The sequence below is a fragment of the Rhodamnia argentea genome, chromosome 6 (assembly GCF_020921035.1).
Source record: "Rhodamnia argentea isolate NSW1041297 chromosome 6, ASM2092103v1, whole genome shotgun sequence".
Lineage (NCBI taxonomy): Eukaryota > Viridiplantae > Streptophyta > Magnoliopsida > Myrtales > Myrtaceae > Rhodamnia > Rhodamnia argentea.
Window position 1 is genome coordinate 31,211,693 of NC_063155.1, and position 25,612 is coordinate 31,237,304.

The following is a 25,612-nucleotide window of genomic DNA, read 5'->3' on the forward strand; positions in this document are numbered from 1 at the left end:
CTGCCTGTTGAGCCAGCACATGAGACATTCGCCTTTGGCCCTTGTTAGCAGAAATCTCATGCCTCGTTTCGAAGTAATTCGCGCTAATTTTAGGTTTTTTCCATTAACAACACCGTCTAAGCAAAGTTTCTGAAGGCAAAATAAATAGCGATGATCAACTATCCGGTTCCTCAGATTGAAGTTAGGTTTGATGCCTAGGGTCACAATATAAAACTCTCCTAGGCCGGCAAAGCTTTGGGCAAATATTAAAGTGAATCGACATATTAAGTTCTTAACGCTTCTGACCGGAGTCACTGTGGCTCTAGCGACGTTGAACCGAGTTCCACGAACGCCAATCGGGAAGAGGTTCCTTCTCTCTCTTTGATGGTGGCTCGACGTGCTTTTCATCACCTTCCTTTTCTCTCTTCCCATCCCAAAAAAACGTCTGGTGTCCAACATTTGGTGAGCAGATAAAATGTGCTCCACGTGGGCTCCTCTCATTTGCTTATTGTGGCACACCATCCGATCTAGATAATCCTCTAAAAGATCGAACAAAAAAAAAAAAAAACCTTTGGTATCATTTCGAGCGACCTCATCCATCGGCCATATGACCAGACAATATCTGAATGCGTCCACGCAGCGAAGCCATGGACATTGAGAAGCCCTTCTCTTGATTCACCAAGGAAAAAAGGAAAGAGGGTCGGTCTCGCCATGGCTCCCACTCTTACCTCCAACTCATTCCTCCTCACAACTCCACCGCGCTCTAAGCTCGGCCCCCTCAAGAACTCCAGGCTCACCACGCTCGCCAAGAAGTCCGGTCCCAGTCCATTCCCTCCGTTTCGTCTCGGCAATGCCTCGGCGGTGGCGGAGGAAGGACCGATGTCCGGGGAGAACGGGGAAAATGGCCCAGCCAATTTCAATCCATTCCGGCTCAACTTAGGAAAGATCACCGACATGAAGTCCATGGTGCCTGTCATGAGCGACAAGTCTTCGGGGTTGTCGTTCGCTAGGAGGAAGGACCCGGGGACGGTGTTTGTCGCGGGGGCAACGGGCCAAGCCGGTGTACGCATTGCACAGCAGTTGCTGAGGGGAGGTTTCAGCGTCAGGGCAGGTGTGCCGGATCTTGGCGCAGCCCAGGAGTTGGCTCGCCTGGCCGCTCAATACAAGGTTGGTGCTCAGCAATATAATCACTTTGATGAACATACTCGCTTAACATACGAAAAAACTCTCGTCGATTTTTAACATTTCGATTATGAGTTGCTGTTAATAGTAGATGCATTAATTGTTCGACTCTTGCTTCAAACTGGCATGATAATTCACGGGATTACATTTGATTGGTTCTTTGAAACATGAATGGTGTTTAGGACATGGTGGTTTGGTTGGTTTATCTAAGTAACCAGTAGATGCTTGCAAGATCACCGGTAAAGAGTCATGTTTCTTAGATTTATGAGAACATAGTAAATATGGTCGTTTAGCCGGGACTGATAATTTGCATCGACGTATGGTCAGATAATATCGAATGAAGAATCGAAACGCCTGAACGCCGTTGAATCCACTTTCCAAGGCACGGAATCGATTGCGAAAGCCATTGGAAACGCTAGCAAAGTGGTGGTCACCATCGGACCAGCCGAGTACGGCCCCACCACGGAAGTCACCACCTCGGACGCCTTGCAGGTGATCCAAGCTGCCAAGTTAGCGGGAGTTGGCCACGTGGCGATCGTCTACGACGCGAACGCGGCCTCCACATACAACGTGCTGGATGGCATCTCCTCATTCTTCAACAACCTCTTCTCCCGGTCGCAGCCGTTGACGATGCCCGAGTTCTTGCAGAAGCTAGCGGAAGTCGACGTGAGCTACACGCTCATCAAGACAAGTTTGACGGAGGATTACACACCCGAGAGTTCCTATAGCATTGTGGTGGCGGCCGAGGGAAGGGGTGGCGCGAACGACTACAAAGTAATGTAATGTATGCAATAGGATCTTTTCCATTGTTCCAATTTCTCCCATCACCATTCGCTTATTTTTTCTGTCTTATTACATCAATCTTCGATTCTCAACATTAGTATAACGGCTCTAAACAAGCCAATCTACATACTTTGAATCTTTTTGATTAGGTTGCAAGGTCTCAGATAGCATCACTTGTCGCCGGCGTTTTCTCCAACACAGCTGTGGCAGAGAACAAGGTAGTATACATATGTGCTCAACCTGTTCACACTGTTATGCAAGATTCTGCTTCTTTCTTGCGTGATTTCTTCGAGGGAATGCTGTCACATTCATGCATTTTTCCATAGTAAGTGAACCATGTAAGTTGATCAAATGCAGGTGGTGGAAGTTTCTACGGACCCATCCGCTCCTTCGCGGCCTATAGATGAGCTTTTCAGGTAATAATTTCTTTTCGCAGGAGGCCTTGTGTTCACCAGACAGAGTAAGTACATAAAGAGAAACTTGCACATCTCTTCCAATCGTGAGTATACATAGTTTTTGTCTGAACATGTCTGTCCACGTAACAGGTAAGCTTTTCCCTTAACCTGGGCAGTATAGACGAGGAATACAGACAATATAGACATTTCCTTTTGCGTTTCCTTTGCCCTTCTTGTCGTTCCCCATCTAACTTCCGCTTAGGTTGTCACTTTCTTCCTCGATATTTTCAAGCTTGAGAATGCCGCTACTCTCGCGGTTATACTCTATTTGGCGACCTTAAAGACAATTACGCGGACTGGTTCTGATCTCTTGTGTATTACGCATATGTTCCTTTCACCTTAGATAAACCTAAATTTTGCACGTCGGATTTGTTCTAGTGCCATCCCTGAGGACGGAAGAAGAAACGAGTACAAAGAGGCGCTTGCGAAAGCGAAAGCCGAGGAGGAGGCACGAACAGCTGCCGAGAAAGCCCAGGAAGCGGCTGAGGTTGCAAAGAAGCTCGAGGAAGAAGTGAAGAAGCTCTCGAAGCAAGAGGCCAAGGCCACGAGTCTCGCGGAAGAAGCCAAAGAGAAGGCAGAGGCTGCTGGGATTTCGATGGAGGGCCTATTCAGCAAAGCCCAGGACTTCCGAGCGGGTCTAAACTTAGACAAGCTTGGCTCTGAGCTTGTGAACTCCGCGCGGAGTTCGGTGGAGAAGCCGAAAATGCAGATCGCTACGGTGAGAGGGCAGGCCAAGGCTCAGAGCTTAACTCCGCAGAAGGCGCTGATCAAGCAGCCTCGCCCAACCCTGTTTAGTCCAAAAGTGGCAAAGGAGGAGCCGAAGCCAAAGCCGAAACAGCAGGCCGAGCCGAAGAAGGAAGTGAGGAAGGTGTTTGGTGGGCTGTTTCAGCAAGAGACCATCTACATCGACGACGACTGAGAAAAAGAAGATCACCCTTGTTGGTTTTGCATATTAGTATGTCACTGGCTAGCATTTGTTTGTCGCGGTTGAATTTGAATGCGTAACCAAGAGATTCATGAGTTGCAGAAAGCGAAGTTGTATTTTGTTTAATGCTTCGGCGCAATATTTTTCTCATGCTCATGGAAGTGAAATAACGTCAGCGCAATAGCCGGTAAAAATCTATATTTTCAATGGAAAAGGAGGCTCTTCTCTGTGTAAATTCATGAATATGGACCCAAACATTTGCCAATTGGACAGATTTTCTATTAAACATGATAGCAAAACCAACATTGATAGTTTATTGCGGGGTCAATCTCGAACGAGAGAGAGATGGACAAGAACAAACAAATACCTCCATGAAGAAAACAACAAACGGATGAAAGATCATCCTCACATAGTCATGGCAAAAGTCCAGGGGAAAAAATTAAATCCACTGGACTTCACAGACTCAACAAACCACAGTCAAATGAACAATTGAATTTATCAAACTGAGCATAGGTCAACCATAATTACAACTTGAAACCCTAGTATGGATTTTCGCTCAGTTTCGAAAAAATCATATGCCAAGGGAAATAAGAGTCCTCGTCTTGTCTTCCCGTGAAAACTTAAATCAGAAGTTCGATGTACATCAAATAAAGGAGACAAACAATGCGCACCACCACCCCGCAATCCATCGACTGTGCATATGTGTGGGACTCATCGATTTATGTCTCTTTCTCCGGAAAAATTTTTAATCAGAGTTTTCGTGTCTGCATCTTGGAACTTTTCTATGTCGGATGCGAGGATAGTCTTTCACATCCTTTCTTCAATCAAATTCATGTCTTTTGCACGAGTTGGAGCAATATTTTATCTCCGACAGAATTCGACTAGAGACAATTACGTTGTCGAAAGCGGGATTTTTGTTGATACTACTGAGATCCATCAAAACTACGGGATACTTCTTCACAGCATCCTTTCTCATAAAAGTGGTGGTTTATTCATAGAACGGTGATTTCATTTCTTACATCCGTGAATTTCATCTTTCTTTCTTGCTCATTTTGGTTTTCTTTCCTTTCTCCATATCGAATTGCACAGAGGCAGAAATAAGCAAACTGAATTCATAAGAGGGGGATAACAGAAGAGACTCGAACATGTTGAGAGACAAAGCTAGATTGATGAGGTTGTCGCGAGAAAATGCCATCACATTGCAATGGACTCACGGCGCTTCTCAATTTTTGATCCGATAGTCCGAGTAAGATCAAGAATGTTGTGTATTTTGAAGTACCCTGATGAACTTATTAGTACATGAAGCTAAAAGGCTTGTGGAGTGCAATCTATACAAAAGACATTTTAGTTGGTTGGCCTCACATGAAACCGGGAGCAAGCAAACATTGTCCATGAGTTCAAAATCTCCAACATGAATCAGAAAGTCTTTTCGCCACAAATACGCTCTTTCAGCAGTTGGAAATAATGCTAATAACGCTGCGAAAGAAAAACCATTAATGTTGTTGATGTGAATATGTACGAATGTATGCAAAAGATTGAGGAGTTGAGTTTGGACCTCTAATCCGTACACCATTGCAAATCAAATTTCCACAAGAAGTGTTGCTAATGGAATTTTTCCTATTACTACTGTTAAACTGTAAACATTTCTTGTGAAAATCATGATTTCCATTCATTGTGAACTAAAACAAATCAATGAAATTGTCTTAACAAAAAAAAAAAATCAATGAAATCGTGCTATTAATTCATGGTAGCAACCCTAATTCTCAAATGTTAAAGGCCGAGGAAAAACGTGCTCGGCCAAATGGGAGGAGGTGAAGGAAAAACGTTGCAGATAAATATCAATGCTAAATACAAACACACATCTTCATCAAATTTTTGATGTGAAGCCCATTCAACACAATGACATATCCACTTCCTTTTCCGGTGAAAGTAGAACGCAAAACAGCACAAGAAAACTACGATCTCAAAGCAATTGTTGGGATTTAAAGCAGTGATTTACAACTGATAAGTACCTGATAAGTAGAGAAAGGGAGGAAGTTCATGTGATACGAGGACTACATAGCATGTCTTAATACATAAATACAGATATAACTTTAGAGAAACTTCCTTAAAAAACATCCTCAAATGTGCGAGAACAAAACATTTCCTTTAGATCAATGAGGATGGAAATTTCTTTCTTATCATTGCTTTCATATTCATTTTGAATGTTCAAATATCACATCATCCGAAACACAGTCATGCTTATACCTATGTAAGAACAAACGTGAACACTAAAACAATTAATCACACTATGACGTATTCATGTTGAATGCGTAATCAATAGCGAGTTATCTTATTGGCATGATGAATTTTAATATGAGAGAGGGTTAAAGTTATGAAAAATAAGTCTACTGAATATATGGATCTCATCAAGTCGCTACTGCTCATTCTTCTTTGTAACATTTAGCGAAAAGTAACGTTGTACAAGTTAGAGAGTTGAATCTAATATACTCTCGTATGAAATTAATTATACATTTCGAATGAATCTTTGCTCTTCTTTTTGCAATCATGAAAACTTAAAAGCCATACACCCCAAGCAAAAGAAATCGTTCGAACTTAATTGGGTAATTTAATTCAATTTCAAAAGTATAACCTTACCTAAAGTAAGACCTAAAAAATACTACTGACATTTTTTTTTCCTTATCTTCAAGATTGGAGAATGTGGCAATTGGATGTCGAATAATTGTTGCACGACAATGCAGGCCAATTCATTCATATGTCCTTCTGTATATGAGGGGAATGATGATAACTATGTTTTTGGAACAGTCAGTCTCACAAAGGAAATTACATGCTTCAACCAAAAGTACCAAAAAGAAAGTCATGCTCAGGTATCTAATCAGTAAAACCCAAAGGAGTACACACTAGCTGGCCAATTTTGCATAATTGGCTTCAAATATCATTGTAGCCAAATGCAATGCATGATATTTTTATATGTTTATATGGCATGTTGATAAACCCTAAGAACAAGTTTGTCTTCATACAGCAGGGAATCACTTTCGACATTAAACTCCTTGTTGTCATGGGAATGGAAAGAATTAAGAAATATTTCTTGTTAACAATTAATTTCGCTTGGTTGGCTGGCAAAAAATTGATTATGATCATCCAAATCATATGAAGCCAGAAAAGAAAACCATCAACAGATCGAAGAAGATAGAATGGAGAGTCCATGCAAGAAGAAATGGTTTATGGAAGAAGCCCAGAAGAGATATAAAACCAATTAAAGAATATTTCTCATTCACACTAAATGAAACACCAGGTAACATAAAGTTCTAACGAAATTCGATCACTGGCAATATCGGTAAAACAATCGGTAGAAGTCTGCATATACAGCTAGCTACGTACAATGATATCCGAAATCAAGGAAAGCACATGGAAACACAATCAGGTTCAAGATGGAGGATGATGAAAAAGACTTGGCAATTAACCTTAGTAATCCGATTTTTCAGAAGAACTTTTTAGTACCCTTCGGTTCTTGAGGTTCTGGTCCCAGCCTGAGCTCGAGGTCTAGTTCTGAAGCAGACCTGGAGGAGCTATCGCCGCCCGGTTTACCCTTCTCCGAAGTTTGAATATTTTGTCCTTGATCGTGATCCTTCGTCGAGGACGGTGTTTCGGAAAACAAGGGTAATTGTTGAACTCCACCAACCTGGGAATAATCATCCTTCTTGCGACTCTCCTTCTCGCCTTCCCGCCGAGGAACCCAAGGCCAAGATGCTTTGCTCGTATCTGAATTCCCAGTGAACTTAGCATCCAAAGATGGCGTCTGCGGCAGTGGCTGGACAGTCGAACCCGCAGAGTACGACGAAGTCGTGGAGGATTGCTTGAGCTTGGCTTTGTCTTTTCGGTGGATGTTCATGTGACCTCCTAGGGCTTGCGCATTTGAGAAGCCCCTCTTGCAGAATATGCACTCATAGGATCTAACCTGGCTTGAGCCTTGCTGTTCTTTGTTCTTGGAAATCGCTTTATCAGAATCTTCTTGTGCAGGCTCATGGTGATCACTGTCCATAGTATCAGACAGAGAGAGAGAGGGTGGTCAACTGCAGGCTGCTACAGAGAGAGAGAGAGTGAGACAGAAATTTGTGTAGAGAGGCCTTGATCTTTTCCCTTTTTTTTTTTTTTTTTTGGGGGAGGGGGCGCTTTGGAGAGCGATTTTGATGCCTAACAGTAATTAAATCAATGTTAAAACGATCATCATGGATTATATAGTCATGATAGGGAAAAGGGTCAAGCTAGTTCCGGAGACTAAGCTTAATATAGCTTTTCTTTATTATGAATTTTGCGTACGTGTTAGAATTTTCTTTATTATATAGACTAGGCTTAATTTCTAGAACTTTTGTGTACAGGCCAAGAACAACTGTTCTCGTACGCTGATGGGCAAGTGTTAGAATTTGGAAATAACTACGTTCGACATGAGTTGGATTATGGAATGTTTAGGAAACTCCTATACACCCATTTGAGGAGAGTTACCTGTCTTTGAACCAAAAGGCTATGATCCTTATGATGGCGGCATGTGTGATTAAATAACATCGAGCTTGACAAATTCGGAACGTATCGAATAACTTCAGTTTCCATAATCCTATAACCGTCGCTCGATCCAACTCAAAAAGATACTAACTCTATCATCAGCATAGTACTTCGAAGAATTTCCTTTAGTGCATAATACGGGTTTAGTGCAAGGACAATGGGGAATAAAACCAGAAACCCTAAGTCTCTATCCATGGACAAGATGAGGCATATTTGCAAAGTGATTTTTCCGAGGCAAAACAAGAAATAAGACGAGATTAGAACATTCGTCTTTCCAGAAAAAGAAAGGGAAAAAAAATCAAAGGCCTATTAGCATTTTCCAAATAGATCGGCCGTCCTTATGAGCTGTACATATCCATGATATGATCAAGCATCAGCAGCGGCACAACCCATTAATGGCCTTGTTTCCTGGATTAACGCGGTAAACACCACGTCAGAGACCAAGTCATAGGATTGTTTCTGTATTGACATGTAATCAAAGATTATTACGCAATATATAGATAAGAACGATTGAAGCTGGCAAAGGTAAATCATTTCCTGATGGAGAGCAGAAGAGGCACCGGCCCTTTTTTCCAAATGGAAGGTCAAGAGACATCTCCTAAAGATCGCCACGATATGAGCTTGATTTACAATAGCTAGGGTTTGCTCAATTATGTTCTCCTCTAAAGATAGGACACATATTAACCTCGACTTTAATAAAGTAGTTATTGGCGATTTGTGAATCGCATAAAACTATAAGATTAAGCTTTTAGATTAATTATGACAATAAATTTTTCTCGAGCGAATTCGTTCTCCTTCTATTGCCGTTTCGCGTTTTGTATCTCACTACTAATGGTTTTTTTTAGTAAATCAAAGGAAAAAGAATTCGAGCTTGTTTTGTCCTTACCAAAAAAAAAAAAAAAGAATTTGAGCTTGTTTTGGATGGGTTTCGATGGCATTTTCATTTAAAATTGTGATTTTCTCGATCGATTAGCTCCGATTTGTATATATTAGATTACACATGGAGTGAAATTAACTTTTCACTAAATCGAAAGGAATTCATTCATTTTTCATTTTCTTTGGAATTAGTACAATTAATTCTCCATGAGAGAGAACGTGACTATGTATCCAAGGGTGATACGTTTAGGGTGGGCTGGTTTCCACTTTGAAATCAGGAAATGTCCACGAAGGGCTGGTTTCACTAACTAGGAACCGAAAATCACCCATTGGTTCCTAAAACCATCCTGGAGTAGAAAAAAGTACCAAAAAAGTTCTAAGCCTATTGTGTTGGTACTAATTCAATTCTAAATCTTTCAATTAGACCAATTTAATCCTAGACATTTTCATACGATTCCGGTTGGGTCAATCCGGTCAATTTTGGCCGAAAATCACAAAACCGGACTTCGGCCGTCCTACATAGCACGACTAACACTGGCGTGGACATTTTCAAATATTTTTAATATATTTTTTATTTTTTATTTTCCTTTTTTCCCTTTCTATTTTTTGTCCCCCTATTCTGTTTGCAGTGGTGGTGAGGCCATCTTGCAGGCCAAAGATGAGGGCCAATCTTGCCGCCGCTCACACCCCGGGAAGGGTGACCTTCGCTGGCCACCGATAAAAAGAAAATGAGAAGAAAATTAAAAAATATATAAAAAATCATTTAAAAAATATCCACGTCAATACTGCCTATACCACGTAGGACGGTCAGTATCCACGTCGGCAATTTACGGCAAAAAACTAACACATGGATTGAATTGGCACCATGTGAAAAGGTTTATCATTAAATTGGTTCAATTAAAAGATTTAAGACTGAATTGGTACCAACGTAATATGTTTATGACTTTTTTGATACTTTTCCCTCCCAGGTGAATCCATAGAATCGGAAAATTGGTTGTACATGCAAGTTCCTAGATGGTCGTTTCCGTTACCCTTTTCAACACTTCCACACGGGTGGCTTGACAGGTTCTTTGTTGGAGATATTGATGTTGGTCGCATTCGCGTATTGTACATGATTTTGTGTCTGTTTAATGCAAGGCCCAATATTACAAACGTCCAATTGTCTTAAAAATGTGAAAGCGATACATGATTTAGTGTGCTATGATTTGACTAACTCAAGGAAACTGAAAATGAGAGAGCTAAGGGTTGATTCATTGAGCAATTGATACATTATCCAACTTGAATAGTTAAGACAAACAAATATCTCTTCCGTTCACAGAAACACCGTGACATCTTTTTTTTAACATATCATCCATCGACTCTGATTTTGGTAGAGAAGAGTAGAGTTCGATGAATTAATCTCAATGAAGCACGACAGTTCTCATTAAGCGAGCAAAATTAATAAGTATACGTGAGGTAATGCCTTCAAAGAATATTACTTCTTCAAAGTAAGAGCCTTTTTAAACATAAATTAACATATATATATATATATATATATATGTGTGTGTGTGTGTGTGTGTGTGTATCGATCTGGTCCGATAAATGGGTCTACATCTACAACCGCATCGATATTCATCGATTTCGATTTATTGAAATAGAGAACCGCTTAGAACTAGATCATTTAGTTCGGTCCGGGCAGTTTCCGGTTGAATCCTATTAGTTTGCTCACTCCTACACGTGTCTATTGCAGGACAACCTAGTTAACCGAGGTGATGAAATTATCACCTAGAGTGGTAGCTGTGTCATGGTGAAGGTGAAAGTGGCAAGTGCAAACCGTCTTTTTTATGTGGTTACCGTGCTTGGAACTGGTGAAGCCATGGTACTCCTTGGGACCTACGATGGAGTTACGGTGATGGGCTCACGCGAGGAGGTGAAAATTTGAGCCATGGAGGAGTTTCCAGAGTCGAGGCTTCAGGTGTGGTGCGCGAGTCGAGTTTACCATCGCCTTTATGGCCCAATGAGAATCCACGCTATCGAAAAAGAAGAAGGGTAAGAATCCACGAGAGGGAGCACGAGCATTCCACTCGGCTCGGACATGTTTCAAACACTTGGTCCGCACTGTCCTCCCTCTTCACTCCCTCTCTTTCCCAAACCCCAACTCTCTCTCAGACCCACTCTCTTTACCCGTCAAACCGCCCTCGACATAAACTCGCTGCATTGCTCCCGTAAAAAACACTCCTTTCGCTCCATAACCAACTCGCTCCCGAGCGCCGGCACTACCACTGGCCCGAGACTCGACAACAGATGGTCTCTTCGAGGAATGACCACCCTCGTGACCGGCGGGACTCGCGGTATCGGGTAAGTATAATCATTTAACTTGCTTTCGAATGGCGATGCACTTTGAAACGTTCGACGAGTTGTTGGTTTAAAATTCGAACGAGGATTGGACGTTCAGGAATGCGATTGTGACGGAGTTGGTGGGCTTTGGGGCGAGAGTGCACACTTGCTCTCGAGACCTGAATGAGCTTGAGAGATGCTTGAAAGAGTGGGCCGCTGGCGGCTATGAAGTTACGGGGTCGGTTTGTGATGTTTCTATCAGGGAAGAGAGGGAGAAACTGATGGGCACTGTCTCTTCTGTGTTTCATGGGAAGCTCAACATTCTTGTAATCATCTTTCCCCACTGTTCCAATTCTTGTTCCTTTTCTTCTCATAATTCGTTCGGCATTTAAAATTCATTTCGAAGCTTCGAGATTGCTTTGAATGTTCAAGTCTATTAGTACTGAAGCTTGTATAGAACGAACGAAAGTTTGCAGTCCAGAAACTTCAGTCAATTTTAGATCCCACCGAAAATATTGAAGTTTGAGCTCTTGATGGAGGTTTGTATAAGCTGCGATTTATACCCTTATGCAACGACCCAAGATAATCACGTTTAGATACACAAATTATAGATTCATAAAGTAGAAGCATTGACGCACCTTGTTTCGGATCCATCGTTCTTGATGCGGAATTTGCGACGATCCGTTGCTCAAGAACTTCTCCTCTATGAACCCCCTTTAACACTGGCTTCAATGAGACGGCCCCCTCACGTATCGTTACCGACGACTCTTGATGTGAGGTTGTGTGGACATCGGGGTTTAGAGGAGGGACTTGAGCTCTATTTATAGAGATTGAAACATTATCCTCTCATTACAGATAAAGCTTATCTCGGCCCATACTTATCCAGTCCCATATCAAATTTGAATTAGGATTTATCTATCTTTATTAGACCAAATTATATTCACAATAACAATTAATAAAGCCCATATTAAAATATTTGAAATATATTCTAACAGTTTGCAGGTAAATAATGTGGGCACCAACATAAGGAAACCAGCCGTGGACTTCACGGCTGAAGAATTTACTCTTCTTATGGCTACGAATTTCGAGTCCATGTTCCATTTGTGCCAACTTGCTCATCCATTGCTAAAAGCATCGGGGCTGGGAAGTGTTGTCTTCACATCCTCTGTTTCTGGATTTGTTTCTTTAAAATCCATGTCTGTTCATGGGGCAACCAAAGGTTACCACAGCACAGCTTAAATTTAGAGCATTTTCCTCTCAAGCTGCAAGCATGAAGTTTATCGGGGATTTATGCCATGGTCCCTGTTGTGCACTTGCAGGGGCAATTAATCAACTTACCAAAAGTCTGGCTTGTGAGTGGGCTGTAGACAACATAAGGAGCAATGCTGTTGCACCTTGGTACATCAATACTCCTATGGTGGAGCAAGTAAGATCTCTTTCTCCGTTATGCACTTGATTCATCTATCGCCTACCGCCGCTAAAGAGTGTGGTTTTTTCTGTCATGCAAATTGCAAGAATTTTATTATGGTTGAGCAAGCTAGGATCCAGTCGTCTTGTGCATATGCAAAAACTGAGATCTCTACATCGATGCACCAATGTTGGTGTAGTAAAAAAATAGCTTCTGCACCATACTATAGTATTCCTTGCACTGGCAAACGCACCAATCCTCTTCTACATAGGAATGTAGGAAGAGATTGATTGAATTCGGCATTTTTTTTTTCTTTTGTGGAAGGTGCTCAGCAATAAGGATTATCTGGAAGAGGTGTACTCTTGTACACCACTCCGTCGCCTGGGTGATCCAAAGGATGTGTCATCTCTGGTGGCATTTCTTTGCTTGCCTGCATCATCGTACATTACCGGCCAGATTATTTGCGTGGACGGGGGGATGTCCGTGAACGGATTCTACCCAAGACACGATTAGATCCGAAGTATTCACATGTTGTGCTGTGTGACAGTTATCATCCTGTCTTTGTTACTCTTTTTTTTTTTTTTTTAAACATGTGTGCTTACTCCACTCACCAAAAATTTACAATCCTTTGTTTAGAAGTTGATTTGATAAGTTTCAGTGGTCTTGGAGCCAAACTTGAGGTATGGCAGCTTCCAGCCAGTTTATCGATCCGGGTTCATACTGGCCCTGTATTACTGCAATGCAGTTGCACTTTTGTCTTTGGTAGATTGTTGATTCGATTGCCTCTTTCATGTTATTATCGTTTCACAGGTCTTAAGTCAAATGTATGTTCTTAAAACTAGATCCTATCAACTGATGATTATGACAATTAGGCAATACAAACCGGTCGAACCAGTCTTGGAAAAACCAATTGTATCAGATATGGAACCTGACTAAAAGAACCCAGCTCTCAACAGTTTGATAATGATACCACTAGGTAAAATAACAGCAGTAATAGGGTGAAAGGATGGCAATTGGAATCAGAGCACGAAGTCCCGAGTATCAAAACAATAATCACATAGGAGGAAAGGCAATACCAACGATCCCTATTGATGATAAAAGTCCTAATACACAGCTTACAAAGACAAGTTAAATACAATCCACTGGTGTAGACAAGTGAAATGCCTCTGAACTCCCAAATTCTTTGGAAATAAGCAAAAACAACCATAGAGATCATGCGGAAACAACTGAGTCACACACTGAAGCCTGTCATCCACCGCCATCGCCGCTGCTGCCATCGCCGCCGCTTCCAACTTCTCCAAGACCGTGGGAACCGACACCTTCACTAACGACCAAGGTTGAAGAGGCATAGGCTATGCCCACCATCAAAGCGGTCGCGCCGCCATCATTGGTGCTGGATCCATGGCCATCGGCACCCTGCTCATTAGATGCCGTAACGCCAAGCCCTTGGCTTTTACCTCCACGGTGAGCCTTCGGACAGCGAGGCTTGCCGCGCGGCTCCTCGCGCTTGTCCTCTCCATCCCTAGGATCTGCTATGCAGAAACAGAGTTTCCTCAACCTCATCAGAGCAAAAACAGATGACAGTTTGCCTAATGCCCTGTGCTCTTGGTCTTGGGACTTACCTTTGCCCTGCCAACTCCAGTGGGTTTGGAAGCTGTCTAAATAGATTTGAAGAAGTAAAAAAAAACAAAAGGGCGGGCTTCTGTTCTGCTCCAATAATTGGGCCTCCTTCCTTAAACCTTTTCTAAATCTCCTTCACACGTTTTCTTTATTGAAAAGGTGCAATCGAAAGGCAGGAACACATGGTGGGTAGGAATAAGGAGTGATGGAAACTGGCTTTTTCCTGGAGAGCGATTCCTTCCTAAGGAAGCAGGGGTCACATTACAACATCAATCAAATGTGAAAATCCCATGATTTATGTTAAACCAATCAAAAGACACGACAAGAATAATCGCTTGAGTCACGGGGGGATTGCCGTGTTACAGTTAGCAACTTTCCCTCCTAAGCTTCTGCTTTTTCAAAAAGAAAGCTGGAGAAAAGAAAAACACGTAAAGATAGAAAATAAGAAGGAAAAATGTCTGAGCCCGGGTTCGAACCGGGGACCTCTAGTGTGTGAGACTAGCGTGATAACCGACTACACCACCCAGACAATTGATGTTGTTTTAATCATCTTATAAATGATAATCGGTTTTATTTGGAATTCAATGTCCCGTCGATTCTTCTTTACCTTCTCTTCTTCTGAAATTTTTGAATTCAAAATTGCTTGCGTCGATCCATCGTAGAGGAAGGACGAAGAGGCAATTCTGCAGTTCGAGCTAGAGGTGGATGTCGTCCTCCAACACGGACGCGCGTCATGCTTCTCTCGGTCGACGAACGGTACGAGATGCTCGGATTTCCCCACTTCCTGACAATTCCGTTTCCTCGTTTGATGTTTTCCATTGGTATGGTGACCTAATACCTTCCTGGTTGTTGTGTTTCGAACTCGGGATCGTCGCAGTTGGAGGAGATTCGCCAGAAAAGAGCGGCGGAGAGATTGAGCAGGGCTCCCTCGGGTCCAGATCTCGCCAAAGCTTCTTCCAGCTCCAATGGTTGGTTGATCATTCTTCATTTTCCGCGCATTCCTCCAATCCCGGATCGATCGCTTGCTTTTTTCTTTGGGTGGGTGAGCTAATTATATTTTTTCGTGTGTTCTATCTGCCGTAGGTACTGAAGGGATGAGAAAATCGGAGAGTGGAAATCGACTCTCGGAGGTTAGGTTATATACCATTTCTTTTAGGTCTTATATTGTTTCTTGAAAGTCCTTTGCCGTTGGACTGTTGATTTCCATTTGCATATCGTGTCTGCTCAACGCCTTTCGCTTTGGCAAATGATATGAGGTTTGAACTGTGGAATGTAAAGCGAAATTGTGCACTTTTGTTTTTGTACCAGTTAGGATAATTCATGTGATTCTATACGTTTGGGTTTGCTATTATTGAAAGACCTCATGCTTATTGTAAACTGCAAGGGCAGTCCGATGTTAGCAGCTTAGTTTCTCAGCTGAAGGACTTTCAGAAAATGAATCTAGAATTGGAGGATGAAAACAGAAGATTTGCATCGCAGGTAAACTAATCCTGTTCTTTTCCTTGGTGATTGCTTAACCTTAATGTAAGCAAAAGAAGGGGGCAACGCCAATTCTACGTGAGTTTATCTTTGTTTTTTTACAGCTTCAAGCAAAGGAAGTTGAGAATGCTACCCTGCTTAAGCGTTTAAATGATCTGGTAAGAAGTATACATTATCTGGTTTTTGTGTTAGCTAACAATGTCTGCAAATTCTGATTACATTTTGATGAAAAGTTGGTCATCTTAGCTGTACTGCTTCTATCTTATCTACATGAAGTGACCACACTCATTGACATGTAAAAATTTTGCATTTTTGAGAACATTGTGAACCACAAAGCTTTCACCTGAAAATTTTTCGGTGATTCTTCTCTGCTTCTCTTTCTAATTATTCACTATCCTCCGTCTGCCCTTAATGCCAAATATTCGCTAAGGCTCATGACAGATCCTTTGACCCATCTTTTGGAAAAATTTCAGGAACAGAACACAGTACCTTCTTTGAGAAAAGCTTTCAGGGATGTCGCTATGGAGAAGGATGCAGCAGTTGTTGCACGGGTATTTTAACTTAGTATCTCTTCATTTTACAAATTCCATCTTTTGCTGTCTATGTTTTTCATGTTTCAGTTGTGATCTAGTGTAGGAGGATCTTTCAACCCAGCTTCGAACACTTAAGAAACGTCTGAAGGAAGCCGAAGAAGAGCAGTATCGAGTAAGCGGACAAATTGTTTTTGAATATGTGAAAGCATTTCGAATTTCCTATCTTTATCAGTATGTTGCCATAGGCGGAGGAAGATGCAGCAGCTTTGAGAGCAGAACTCAACTCAATACAGCAACAAGCAAACAGGGATCAGTTTGGTGGAATACCCTCTATGGACAACTCTTTTAACCACTTGCAGGCCTTGGAAAAGGAGCTGAGTAGGCTAAAAGATGAGCTCCAGGTTGGTTATTTGTATAATAGTATTTGGCCACACCCCTTTGTTTCGTCCGGTCTTTTTACTAGTTTGTGTTGGGCTTATGAAATAGCAAGAATCTACATTGAGGCAATTAGAGAGGCAACGATATGTGGACGAGCAAGCTCGAACTTCTGAACTCATGTCTGAAAAGCAAACATTAGAAGAGAAATTGGCTGCTCTGTCTAAAGAACCTTCTGGTATGAGATTTTTTTAATATTGTCTGGCGGGGGAACAAGTAATTTTGATGCCTTATGCTGTCTTTACCAGTTAAAAGGTTGAACTTTTTCTCATCATTTGTCTCGGCTCTGCATTTCAGAGAAAGCTCTAGAGAACGTGGTTCATGAAGCAATGTCAGTGGTAATTTGTTTAATGCTTTACTTATATGCTGTCCTTCATGGATGAAAATCTGAATGGTACTTGCTGTTGATTTTAAAGTGCTTGCTGGTATTTGTTTTGCAACTTTTTGATGGTCGGCACCAGGCAACTATATAAGTTGATCATCATGTCATACTACGGGGCATTTTATTCCTTGTTCGGTATATTCTGCAGGAGGATAAGGAGAAATCAGAAAAGCAGTTGCACGATATGGCTGTGGCAGTTGAGAGGCTGGAAAATAGTAGGCAGAAACTTCTTATAGAGGTAGCCTTGCTTCTTTTTCTTTCTCCCAAGCCATTAAAGGGCACATTTTGGCATTTGATGGCTTAATATATGGTTTTTACATAAATTTTGGTGCAGATTGATTCCCAATCTTCAGAGATAGAAAGACTCTTTGAGGAGAATTCCAACCTTACCTCGTCTTATCAAGAGGCAATGAGTACAGTAGTGCTCTGGGAAAATCAGGTAATTATTAATAGATTTTACCTAAAAGGGAAATACTGAGTTGAGAACTGGCAAAAAGGAGATATTCTACGTTTCCAAATTAGTGAGACGTGACATACACAAATGTTACGCAGCTATGATCTTTGTGTCTCTTTTTTCTGTATGTTTGTTTGCTGAGTGGACAAGGTGTTATTTAATAGATTTTACCTAAAAGGGAAATACTGAGTTGAGAACTGGCAAAAAGGAGATATTCTACGTTTCCAAATTAGTGAGACTTGACATACACAAATGTTACGCAGCTATGATCTTTGTGTCTCTTTTTTCTGTATGTTTGTTTGCTGAGTGGACAAGGCGTTATTTAGCAGTATTACTTGATCTTAATGAATCATCTCTTCATCAAGAAGTCATGAAGGAGCTACGTCTTGCTGTTTGTCATGAACAACCAATTTTCTCTACCCTTGGAGTTATTGAATTTCATGCACCACTTGGTCATGGAAAATACGATACGAAGTTCCACGTGTTCAAGTTTTTATTGCTTGATATGCAAGTATTTTGGAATGCTATGTTCCAAGATAGTTTTATTTTTTTTTTTTAATAAGTCGAAGTTTGCCCCGACTATTAGTGATGTGTTTCATTTTACAACTACAATATAGAGAATTTTTATTCTGAAGGTGTTGCGAAAGATTCGACGAATCAATTTGGTTCCAAGAGATACATTCCTAATCGGAATCAATGATCTCCTAAATCGAAGTAAATCTGTCTATTCACTGGTGAATCTGTTCGATGCGTATGTGCCGATTCAAGGGTTCAGGGGTTCAATTTTTTCTAGGTTTGCTTGCCTATTAAGTGGTCTAACGTCCATAGTATACTATGATGTACACGGTATTTGGATAGTTATGGTATAGTTGAAGTAAATACTGTGAACTTTCTAATGCAATAATCAAATGGTGTATAAAGATTTGTGCCTTACATCTTACTCATACTTCATATATTCTAATATTCTGCACATAGTTTCTAAATGCCAAGGACACAGAATCCAAACTTTGGGGTACATATCAAAACTTACAATTCGATTCGATTCTCAATTCACAATTGATAAATATAAGATTTCGATCACAATACGTATTTTGATTGAACAACTATGGTTGCGGATTTGCGCGGTGACTTGTGTAGTTTATATTTTGGTATCCAGTAAGGTCTCCAAACTCCTGGATGCCCTTCTGATTTTGGCCCATGGCTGTTATCGGCTCTGCTTATTGGATTTTCACAATTGAAGTTATTGCCCAGGCTTAAATATCTGCTTAGCTACCAGTTACCACATACTTCAAATGCAGATTGATTTAAATTACTTTAAATTGGGAGCTAATTAGGACCTTATAGCAGGTACACCATTTTACATGCCATATTTTTTCCTGGAATTTGACAGAGCTATAGTAATTTCTTTCTCATCATTGTTTTGATGTTTCTTTCGTATCTGTAAGTGCCCCTAATGAGTTTGCTTGCAGGTGAAAGATTGTCTTAAGCAAAATGAGGAGCTCCGAGGTGTTATAGATAGATTAAGAGCAGATCAGGCCAGTCTGCTGTCTATTAATGAGAGGGAGGCGCTAAAAGGTATAGTGGAATCTCATGGAGATGGGGTCAAGGAGATAAGTTCGAAGCCACCAGCATATATGTCCGAAATTCTCTCTCTAAAGGTTTGTCCTTGTCTATGGTTTTGTATACTGTACTCCGCCATGAATAGAATTGAACTCTTGGTGACTTGTTGGACTGTTCAGTTCAACTAAAGATGCTCACTTTTCTTGTAAATCAAAGGCCTTGAAAGTTGAAAATTGCGTTTTATGAACAAAGCTCAGGCATAACTTCCTCAACTTCTGTCGTGTAGTTTTAAATACACTACCTTGGAGCATCTTGTTAATAAGTGCAATGTCCTTCTATTTCCCAAGGGCCAACTTGCAAAAGAGCAGACAAGAGCAGAAGCACTATCGGCAGAGATCATGCAGCTCTCTGCACGACTTCAGCAAGCTACACAAGCATACAATGGTCTTGCACGCCTGTGAGATGTTCGCTCCCCTGTTCTCTTGATATCAAATTCCCTAGTCCTAATTTTTCCATTCTACTCTGCAAGCTACATGATAAATTTTTCCTGCCTAATTCTAGGATAAGATGCTGACTGATTTCCAAAATACCATTGCAGCTATAAACCAGTCCTGCGGAATATTGAGAGCAGCCTCATCAAAATGAAACAAGATGGCTCTGTGACTGTGCAGTGAAAAGCAAAAATTTATAATCAGTGTACTATTAGGACCAAATTTTGGTGAAAATGCCTAGGACCAGCTCATTGATCAACTTTACATATACGTGGTTGCATTTTTTTTATAGTTATCTTTATTGACTAGTTTTTTCCATTATCAAGAGGGGAGGTTTGAACCCTGGCAGCTGGAAGAGTTTAGTTTATGTATTGATTTTCCTTTGACATCTATGCTGGTTTCCTGCTTTGCTCGTGAGAACGTCGTGTGACCTAACCTTTAAACTTATATAAATGTGTATGGTTCAATCGTAAAATCGCGTTGGTTCTGTAACCATTAGTCATTCGACTGCATTTTCGCGGTACACGAGAGACAAGGCTCTTGGGAGGTAGGGATGTGCGCAATTGCACGCCAGTTGAAAACATAGAATTGGGACATTTTGTTATGATCGAAAAACATCCTACATCTACGTTGTTCATTTTGAGACCGCATGACGACAAATCTTTGAAATTATATGAAACCGCGCTTCTAATTGGTTTTCTAGAGATTGGAACAAAAAGATTGCCGACATGCAAGTCCTTCGCTTGGGACAAACGGTCAATTCTCCAAAAGGAAATGGCGGCTGAAATTAGAATCAACCACGGATTCTGTTTCTGAAGATTGAGCCCCAACGAAGATAAACCCAACCTAGACATGCTTTACCCCACAAACACAGCATACTGAAATCATCCTAAGCACAAATCATCATGATGTGCCGAAACTAACACAAATTGCCAATTGAACATCCATGAGCAAACAGCTTATCACCACAGAATAAAAAGCACGACCCAATATTGAAAAGAAGAAAGAGAAATCAGCGTACTTCGTTTCCAAGCTATTAAGACTCAACGAAATCACAATTGCCTGGCCCCTTAATGAGCAAAACAAAGGTTTACATCTAACATGTGATGAAAAATTCTTCTACAGGCGTCCACAATCTACAATTGTAATGTCATTTACAATCGAACTATTTAAGATCGGGCACCGCCATCTGGTAAGTTATAATCGAGAAAAGGAAACTCAAATCATCTTCATGCTGCCACTATTAAGCTAAAGCTCCCACGTCGCATTCCTCCCCTTTTGATCACCATTCTGTAGACCCCAAAAGGAAAATCATGATAAAACAGATAAGAGATGCGCCATGGCAGCTTCAATACCAGCAGTCATTTTTATCCTCCAATTCCAAGTTACGTGCCCAAGTCACCAAATGATGCGAGCTCTGCAAGGTAAAGTTTGTGCTTAGTAAGCACAAGAGATTTACCCAGATATTTGGATTTTGCATGACAGACACAACTTGGAACTGGCAGAACTTGACATATTTAACTACTTACAATATGAAGCAATAATTCATCATCATAGATATAACCTTTTATTTTTTTGGCACAGTTAAAACCTTAGCAAATTGACACAGTTGCCACTACTACTGGAGGTTTGAAGATGGAGAATTTATTGCTATTAGTATAGCTAAAAAACTGAAGACAAGGGTTGATATGGTATTATGCAAAATCCCCCATGTAATATAGAAGGCCCACAAGCAAACTATGGCTTAAGAACAAAAAAAATGGAGAGTAATTTTGATCTTTTTTGAACTGCGGCCCTTGAAGCAATCAGTAAACTGCAATTATTTGGCATCACAAATGCCAATGATTACCAAATTACTAGCTATGTCAGGACAAAATTGGAATGGGAAATCCCAACCTTTTTTTTTTGGGGGTCGAAAATCCTAACCTTTACTAACCCGAAAATGATGAACTATTGCATTGCTAGCAGAGAGAAAACAGTGGCGATGCTTAGGAGTTATCTTAGTGGGGCAACAGAGAGAAGGCAAAACTGTTTTAATGGAACAAAAATTGCATCCATGAAGTTGAAGGTCAATAACTGCTCCGAATTGACCATCGACCTTTAAAACTTGAGATATTCATACCTAGACTTTTATTTGCAATATTGGTCCATTATCACGTTTTCATCAAACACAGCTTGCAATTCTTGCAAATGATGAAGTTAAGCCAGTCATAGTTACAAAAAAACTAAAGAAAAAGGTTCAAAAGCAATCAAAGAATGTCCTTGGAATTGGGTCTATTGTAACAGATAGAAAACGCAAATGAGTTTTAGAAAGCTGAAATTGTGCAAATATCATAGCACAATTCTTGCTATTGACAATACCGAATCACAACATGACTATACAGTCAATATTAACAATCAAAATAGTTACCCTTTGAGATTTAGGTCCTATGCAGAAAAGGCAATACTACTTAAATAGAACTGCCTTGCCAAGAACAAATCGATGGAAATGGGAGTACTTACTATAAAACCAAAATTGGCAACATGCATTAGAAACCTCCATTTTCATTTTTCTGTTCAAGAAATTACATAGTTGAGTGTGTTCAAAGTTAGAACTATTTTGTCAAAGTTGGGGCTTGTTAAGTTCTTTCAGGGATTTTGACCCCCCAAAAAAAAGTTCTAATTTAGTGGTGAAAGCTTAAAAGAATGATGTCAATTAGATAAAAACTTAAAACATGTACAAGTACTAATAAAATTCTTTTGAAATTGAGTAGGGTCAATTGCTCCAACTCAACATAAAGAGCCACCATCATTGCAAACAGAGATGCAACTAAAAATCAAACAAAATGTCTTAATAAAACATAAAGAATGATGTCAAACAGATAAAAACTTAAGAAATAAACAAGTATTAATAAAACTCTTTCGAAATTGAGTAGGGTCAATTGCTCCAACTCATCATAAATAGCCACCATCATTGCAAACAGAGATGCAACTAAAAGTCAAACAAAAAGTCTTAATAAAACATAAAGGATGATTTCAAACAGATAAAAACCTAAGACAATACAAGTATTAATAAAACTCTTTTCGAAATTGAGTAGGGTCCATTGCTCCAACTCAACATAAAGAGCCACCATCATTGCAAACAGAGATGCAGCTAAAAGTCAAACAAAATGTGCATAAAGGCACAAAAAAAAAAAAGTGAATTAGCACAAAGTTTCATATGCACAGTTAAATTTGAATGCAGGACCAACTGTAGATCTCTTTTTTGTTGTTGGTACATCTTGATCTTCGTAAGATCTTCAAAGAGAGAAAGAGAACAGTAGCCAAAGAGTTGCAAAAAGTCTAAGCAGGTAATTTCCGTAATGACAACCAAGATGAGATTGAAGTTACATGCGAAAGAATGTGAATGGCGAAAAGGATCGTGCATAAGTGTTCATGCCATCTTAGAAGGGCCTGAGCAGTGAAGTAACTGATGCATATCAAAGAATAGTTGAGTTCTGGTAATATCGTAATTGGTACTTTTCATTGGTGACCAAGGGGGGCGGAACAAACTGCAAACCCATATTACATGGTGAAAGAGAAAAAACAAAGATCATCACTTACATTGCAATTTTGGAGGTGCTCCAGCAGCAATCGTTGCATCATTGTTCAGATGAATTTAGCTTTTTTATCGGCAGGCTTAAGAATTTGAAATGAGCACATTAAGCTTTCATCCACACTCATCATTGCACCGGCATTGTCAAATTCACCACAATAATTGGGAGCAGAGAATATGGTCACCAGTTGTCTATCAGCAAAGAATTCATACCCATCTTCAACAACCTGTCACAAGCAGCATTATTAATGCTGCTGTTTCTGCGGCTAAAGGCACCAAAACAAGAAAGCATTAACATGTCATTAACCTGGTGGGCACGACAAACAAGGTCCATATCATGCTTTGTCAAGAATTCAGACACTCTATCTGGGCCAAAGGTATATGAGACACCTCGATCATTCATTCCCCAGCCTTTGACATCTCTATCAGGATCTGACCAAAGCAAATCGCAGAGTAGACCCGAATCTGGAACATCAGCTGGACGTGGCAAGTTTCTAATTTGATCTAAACTTGTTAAATCGGGGGAAAGGCCACCATGCATGCATAATATCTTGTCGTCTATGAGAGCAGCTACTGGAAGACAGTTGAAACATTCAGTAAACGTCCTCCAAAGCTTAACATTGAAGCGGCGTTTACATTCATCATAAAACCCATATATCCGATTAATAGAAGCACACTCGTGATTTCCTCTTAAGAGGAAGAAATTCTCAGGGTACTTAATTTTGTAGGCAAGCAGAAGGCAGATTGTCTCAAGACTTTGCTTGCCGCGATCCACGTAATCTCCTAGAAATAGATAGTTGGCGTTAGGAGGGAAACCTCCATATTCGAAAAGCCTCAAAAGATCAGAATACTGCCCATGAATGTCACCTGCAAAAAGAGAGTGAGGTAAATGACTCGATCAACCGAAAACACACTTGCGAAATATGGTTTACGAGATAGAGGAATCACGCAGTAGGAATGTATCGTGCACAATATAAAAACATCCAACGGTCATTGTTGACCTCAGTGACAAAAGGTTTGAAAAATAGTGAGTGTTTCTATTCAAATGGAGCAAGATGTCAAAGGAAAGATGAACATATAGCTAACCCTGCCAAATTAAAAAGGGAGGTTGCTTTCATTGAAGCTTTATATGCCCCAACCCCAGTAGTCCTCATATATTGGGATAAGAGATCAGCTTAAAGTTACAGAAGGATTAGAGAATCTTCTCTGACAAAAAAAGTCTCACTCGACAAACATTCATCACATTCCAATCCGCCATCAAGGAGAGAACTCGTAAACCAGACCACTAATCCAAATCCTAATCAAACGCCATTCAACTTCCCTCGGCGAGTTCCAAAAGCGGATCTCAAGACCTAATTATCCCTCAAACCAATCAAAAGGTCCAAACTTTCATAGTCCAGGTCAACAAACACAACGCCTCCGAAAACAAAAATCTGAACTTCAACCAAAATCGCCCAAAAGCACAACAGCAACAACGCAGACGAACCAAACGCCGCAAAAATCCAAAATCAAGAGCTTCGTGCTACCACATCTCAAAGACTGTACAAAGATTGAACTAGACAAGACAAGATCATGATAGATTACCGCAGATCTTGATGGGAGCTTCGAGCTCGAGGAGATTGGGCTGTGAGAGGAAGATGTCGCGAGAGGCCGTGCAGAGCTGGCGGATCTCGGCCTCGGTGAGCTGGACCTGCTTGCACGCCCTGCTGTTCCTGAAATCCAACAACCTTTTAATGATGTCGTCCAACGCCGCCGTCTCCAATCCCACCGCTTGACCTTGTTTTGCCATTCAACTATCAATCCCTAATCAGCGCTTCCCCTTTTCGCTTCTCTATCGCCGTTATCTCTCTTATTGCGGCGAAACCAACGTAAGGCGACCCTTTCCGATGGAAGAACTGACGAGAGACGACGCAATTAGGGTTGTGCAGCTATCGAACCAACGCACGATTACTACTGATTAGGGAAGGAACAAAGACGATGGAGAAGAGAGCGAACGAGGAGGAGGAGGAGGAGGAGGAGTACAGACAGAGAGAGAGAGAATGGAAGGGCCTCTGCAACTCCGCTGCGGCGGACGCCCCTATAACTATGAAAAATTGTTTTCGTTGGAGACGATAAATCCGCACTTCGCTCTGGAGATTGCCCTCCGAGTTCCGTCTTATTTCCAAACTGCCCCTCCCTCCCTCCCTCGCTCTCTCTCTCTCTCTCTCTCTCCCCCCGGTGTCGCGTGATTCTGAATTGAGTGGATAACAATTATAGTTGCAACTTTTATATTTTGATTATTTTCCTCTGCTTTTCTTGTTTTCAAGGGTTGGGCAACTTTGGAGACTCACTTCAAATCCCAAAATAATTATATATTTGGGACACTAGATATCATTTAAAAAAAAAACATAAAAAGAAGGCATGATACAGAAAATCACACCATTCCAACGATATAGGCTCCAAGTTCCAAACCTGAAATTTAGCTAGAATATGAAATAAGTCTTTGTGTGTTTTCTTGTTTTATGTTTTCGCGTGAATATGCAATACTTCATTGCGTTCGATGGTGAGGTGTAATCTGGAACCACTAATTCGGACTTCAATTTCTAGCGATATTCATGAGT

At 40.8% G+C, this 25,612-nt stretch overlaps 5 protein-coding genes, 2 long non-coding RNA genes and 1 other non-coding gene across 9 annotated transcripts; 4 read left to right on the forward strand and 4 right to left on the reverse strand.

Moving 5' to 3' along the window:
* The first annotated feature begins 543 nt into the window (after nucleotides 1-543).
* Nucleotides 544-3,513, forward strand: LOC115746044 (protein PLASTID TRANSCRIPTIONALLY ACTIVE 16, chloroplastic). Its single transcript, XM_030681751.2, has 5 exons — nucleotides 544-1,146; nucleotides 1,489-1,935; nucleotides 2,094-2,162; nucleotides 2,302-2,360; nucleotides 2,778-3,513. Exons 1-5 carry the CDS (start codon nucleotides 691-693, stop codon nucleotides 3,316-3,318), a joined length of 1,572 nt encoding a protein of 523 aa, XP_030537611.1. The 5' UTR covers nucleotides 544-690; the 3' UTR covers nucleotides 3,319-3,513.
* A 3,292-nt stretch (nucleotides 3,514-6,805) lies between these two features.
* LOC115746077 (transcriptional regulator TAC1-like) lies at nucleotides 6,806-7,366 on the reverse strand. Its single transcript, XM_030681800.1, has one exon. The coding sequence runs from the start codon at nucleotides 7,364-7,366 to the stop codon at nucleotides 6,806-6,808; it is 561 nt and encodes a 186-aa protein (XP_030537660.1).
* Nucleotides 7,367-10,608: 3,242 nt separating this feature from the next.
* LOC115746050 (tropinone reductase homolog At5g06060-like) lies at nucleotides 10,609-13,321 on the forward strand. The gene is made up of 5 exons (XM_030681761.2): nucleotides 10,609-11,097; nucleotides 11,195-11,402; nucleotides 12,079-12,295; nucleotides 12,396-12,502; nucleotides 12,809-13,321. Exons 1-5 carry the CDS (start codon nucleotides 10,835-10,837, stop codon nucleotides 12,995-12,997), a joined length of 984 nt encoding a protein of 327 aa, XP_030537621.1. The 5' UTR covers nucleotides 10,609-10,834; the 3' UTR covers nucleotides 12,998-13,321.
* A 187-nt stretch (nucleotides 13,322-13,508) lies between these two features.
* LOC125315372 lies at nucleotides 13,509-14,643 on the reverse strand. Its single transcript, XR_007198606.1, has 2 exons — nucleotides 14,533-14,643; nucleotides 13,509-14,476 (listed from the first exon to the last, which is right to left on the reverse strand). It is a non-coding gene; the product is annotated as an uncharacterized LOC125315372 (long non-coding RNA).
* TRNAV-CAC lies at nucleotides 14,560-14,633 on the reverse strand. Its single transcript has one exon. It is a non-coding gene; the product is annotated as a tRNA-Val (tRNA).
* A 56-nt stretch (nucleotides 14,644-14,699) lies between the features above and the next one.
* Nucleotides 14,700-19,930, forward strand: LOC115746045 (paramyosin). Its single transcript, XM_030681752.2, has 15 exons — nucleotides 14,700-14,860; nucleotides 14,982-15,072; nucleotides 15,188-15,234; nucleotides 15,494-15,583; nucleotides 15,688-15,741; nucleotides 16,057-16,134; nucleotides 16,220-16,288; nucleotides 16,362-16,517; nucleotides 16,603-16,729; nucleotides 16,849-16,889; nucleotides 17,082-17,171; nucleotides 17,268-17,372; nucleotides 18,857-19,045; nucleotides 19,295-19,404; nucleotides 19,546-19,930. The coding sequence occupies exons 1-15, from the start codon at nucleotides 14,810-14,812 to the stop codon at nucleotides 19,619-19,621; spliced, it is 1,374 nt and encodes a 457-aa protein (XP_030537612.1). The 5' UTR covers nucleotides 14,700-14,809; the 3' UTR covers nucleotides 19,622-19,930.
* Nucleotides 19,931-20,405: 475 nt separating this feature from the next.
* Nucleotides 20,406-25,147, reverse strand: LOC115746051 (serine/threonine-protein phosphatase PP1 isozyme 2). 2 transcript variants are annotated; one of them, XR_004015994.2, is made up of 5 exons: nucleotides 24,597-25,147; nucleotides 23,320-23,879; nucleotides 23,021-23,239; nucleotides 21,561-21,621; nucleotides 20,406-20,855 (listed from the first exon to the last, which is right to left on the reverse strand). XR_004015994.2 is itself a non-coding variant. In XM_048279970.1 (4 exons), exons 1-3 carry the CDS (start codon nucleotides 24,799-24,801, stop codon nucleotides 23,066-23,068), a joined length of 939 nt encoding a protein of 312 aa, XP_048135927.1. In that variant the 5' UTR covers nucleotides 24,802-25,144; the 3' UTR covers nucleotides 20,406-20,855; nucleotides 23,021-23,065. The 2 variants fall into 2 exon arrangements, 1 of the variants encoding a protein (XP_048135927.1); XM_048279970.1 differs by lacking the exon at nucleotides 21,561-21,621 and having other exon boundaries at nucleotides 24,597-25,144.
* Nucleotides 24,203-24,438, forward strand: LOC125315371. Its single transcript, XR_007198605.1, has 2 exons — nucleotides 24,203-24,341; nucleotides 24,392-24,438. It is a non-coding gene; the product is annotated as an uncharacterized LOC125315371 (long non-coding RNA).
* Nucleotides 25,148-25,612: the final 465 nt, after the last annotated feature.

Coding starts and splice junctions, on each gene's coding strand:
- LOC115746045 (XM_030681752.2), top strand. CDS start 14,810: ATGTCGTCCTCCAACACGGACGCGCGTCATGCTTCTCTCGGTCGACGA. Junction 15,073..15,187: donor AGCTTCTTCCAGCTCCAATG/GTTGGTTGATCA, acceptor TATCTGCCGTAG/GTACTGAAGGGATGAGAAAA. Junction 17,373..18,856: donor TAGTGCTCTGGGAAAATCAG/GTAATTATTAAT, acceptor GTTTGCTTGCAG/GTGAAAGATTGTCTTAAGCA.
- LOC115746044 (XM_030681751.2), top strand. CDS start 691: ATGGCTCCCACTCTTACCTCCAACTCATTCCTCCTCACAACTCCACCG. Junction 1,936..2,093: donor GTGGCGCGAACGACTACAAA/GTAATGTAATGT, acceptor CTTTTTGATTAG/GTTGCAAGGTCTCAGATAGC. Junction 2,163..2,301: donor CAGCTGTGGCAGAGAACAAG/GTAGTATACATA, acceptor GATCAAATGCAG/GTGGTGGAAGTTTCTACGGA.
- LOC115746050 (XM_030681761.2), top strand. CDS start 10,835: ATGTTTCAAACACTTGGTCCGCACTGTCCTCCCTCTTCACTCCCTCTC. Junction 11,098..11,194: donor GGCGGGACTCGCGGTATCGG/GTAAGTATAATC, acceptor TTGGACGTTCAG/GAATGCGATTGTGACGGAGT. Junction 12,296..12,395: donor TGTTCATGGGGCAACCAAAG/GTTACCACAGCA, acceptor GTGCACTTGCAG/GGGCAATTAATCAACTTACC.
- LOC115746051 (XM_048279970.1), bottom strand. CDS start 24,801: ATGGCAAAACAAGGTCAAGCGGTGGGATTGGAGACGGCGGCGTTGGAC. Junction 23,880..24,596: donor AGCTCCCATCAAGATCTGCG/GTAATCTATCAT, acceptor CTCTTTTTGCAG/GTGACATTCATGGGCAGTAT. Junction 23,240..23,319: donor TTGTTTGTCGTGCCCACCAG/GTTAATGACATG, acceptor TGCTTGTGACAG/GTTGTTGAAGATGGGTATGA.
- LOC115746077 (XM_030681800.1), bottom strand. CDS start 7,366: ATGGACAGTGATCACCATGAGCCTGCACAAGAAGATTCTGATAAAGCG.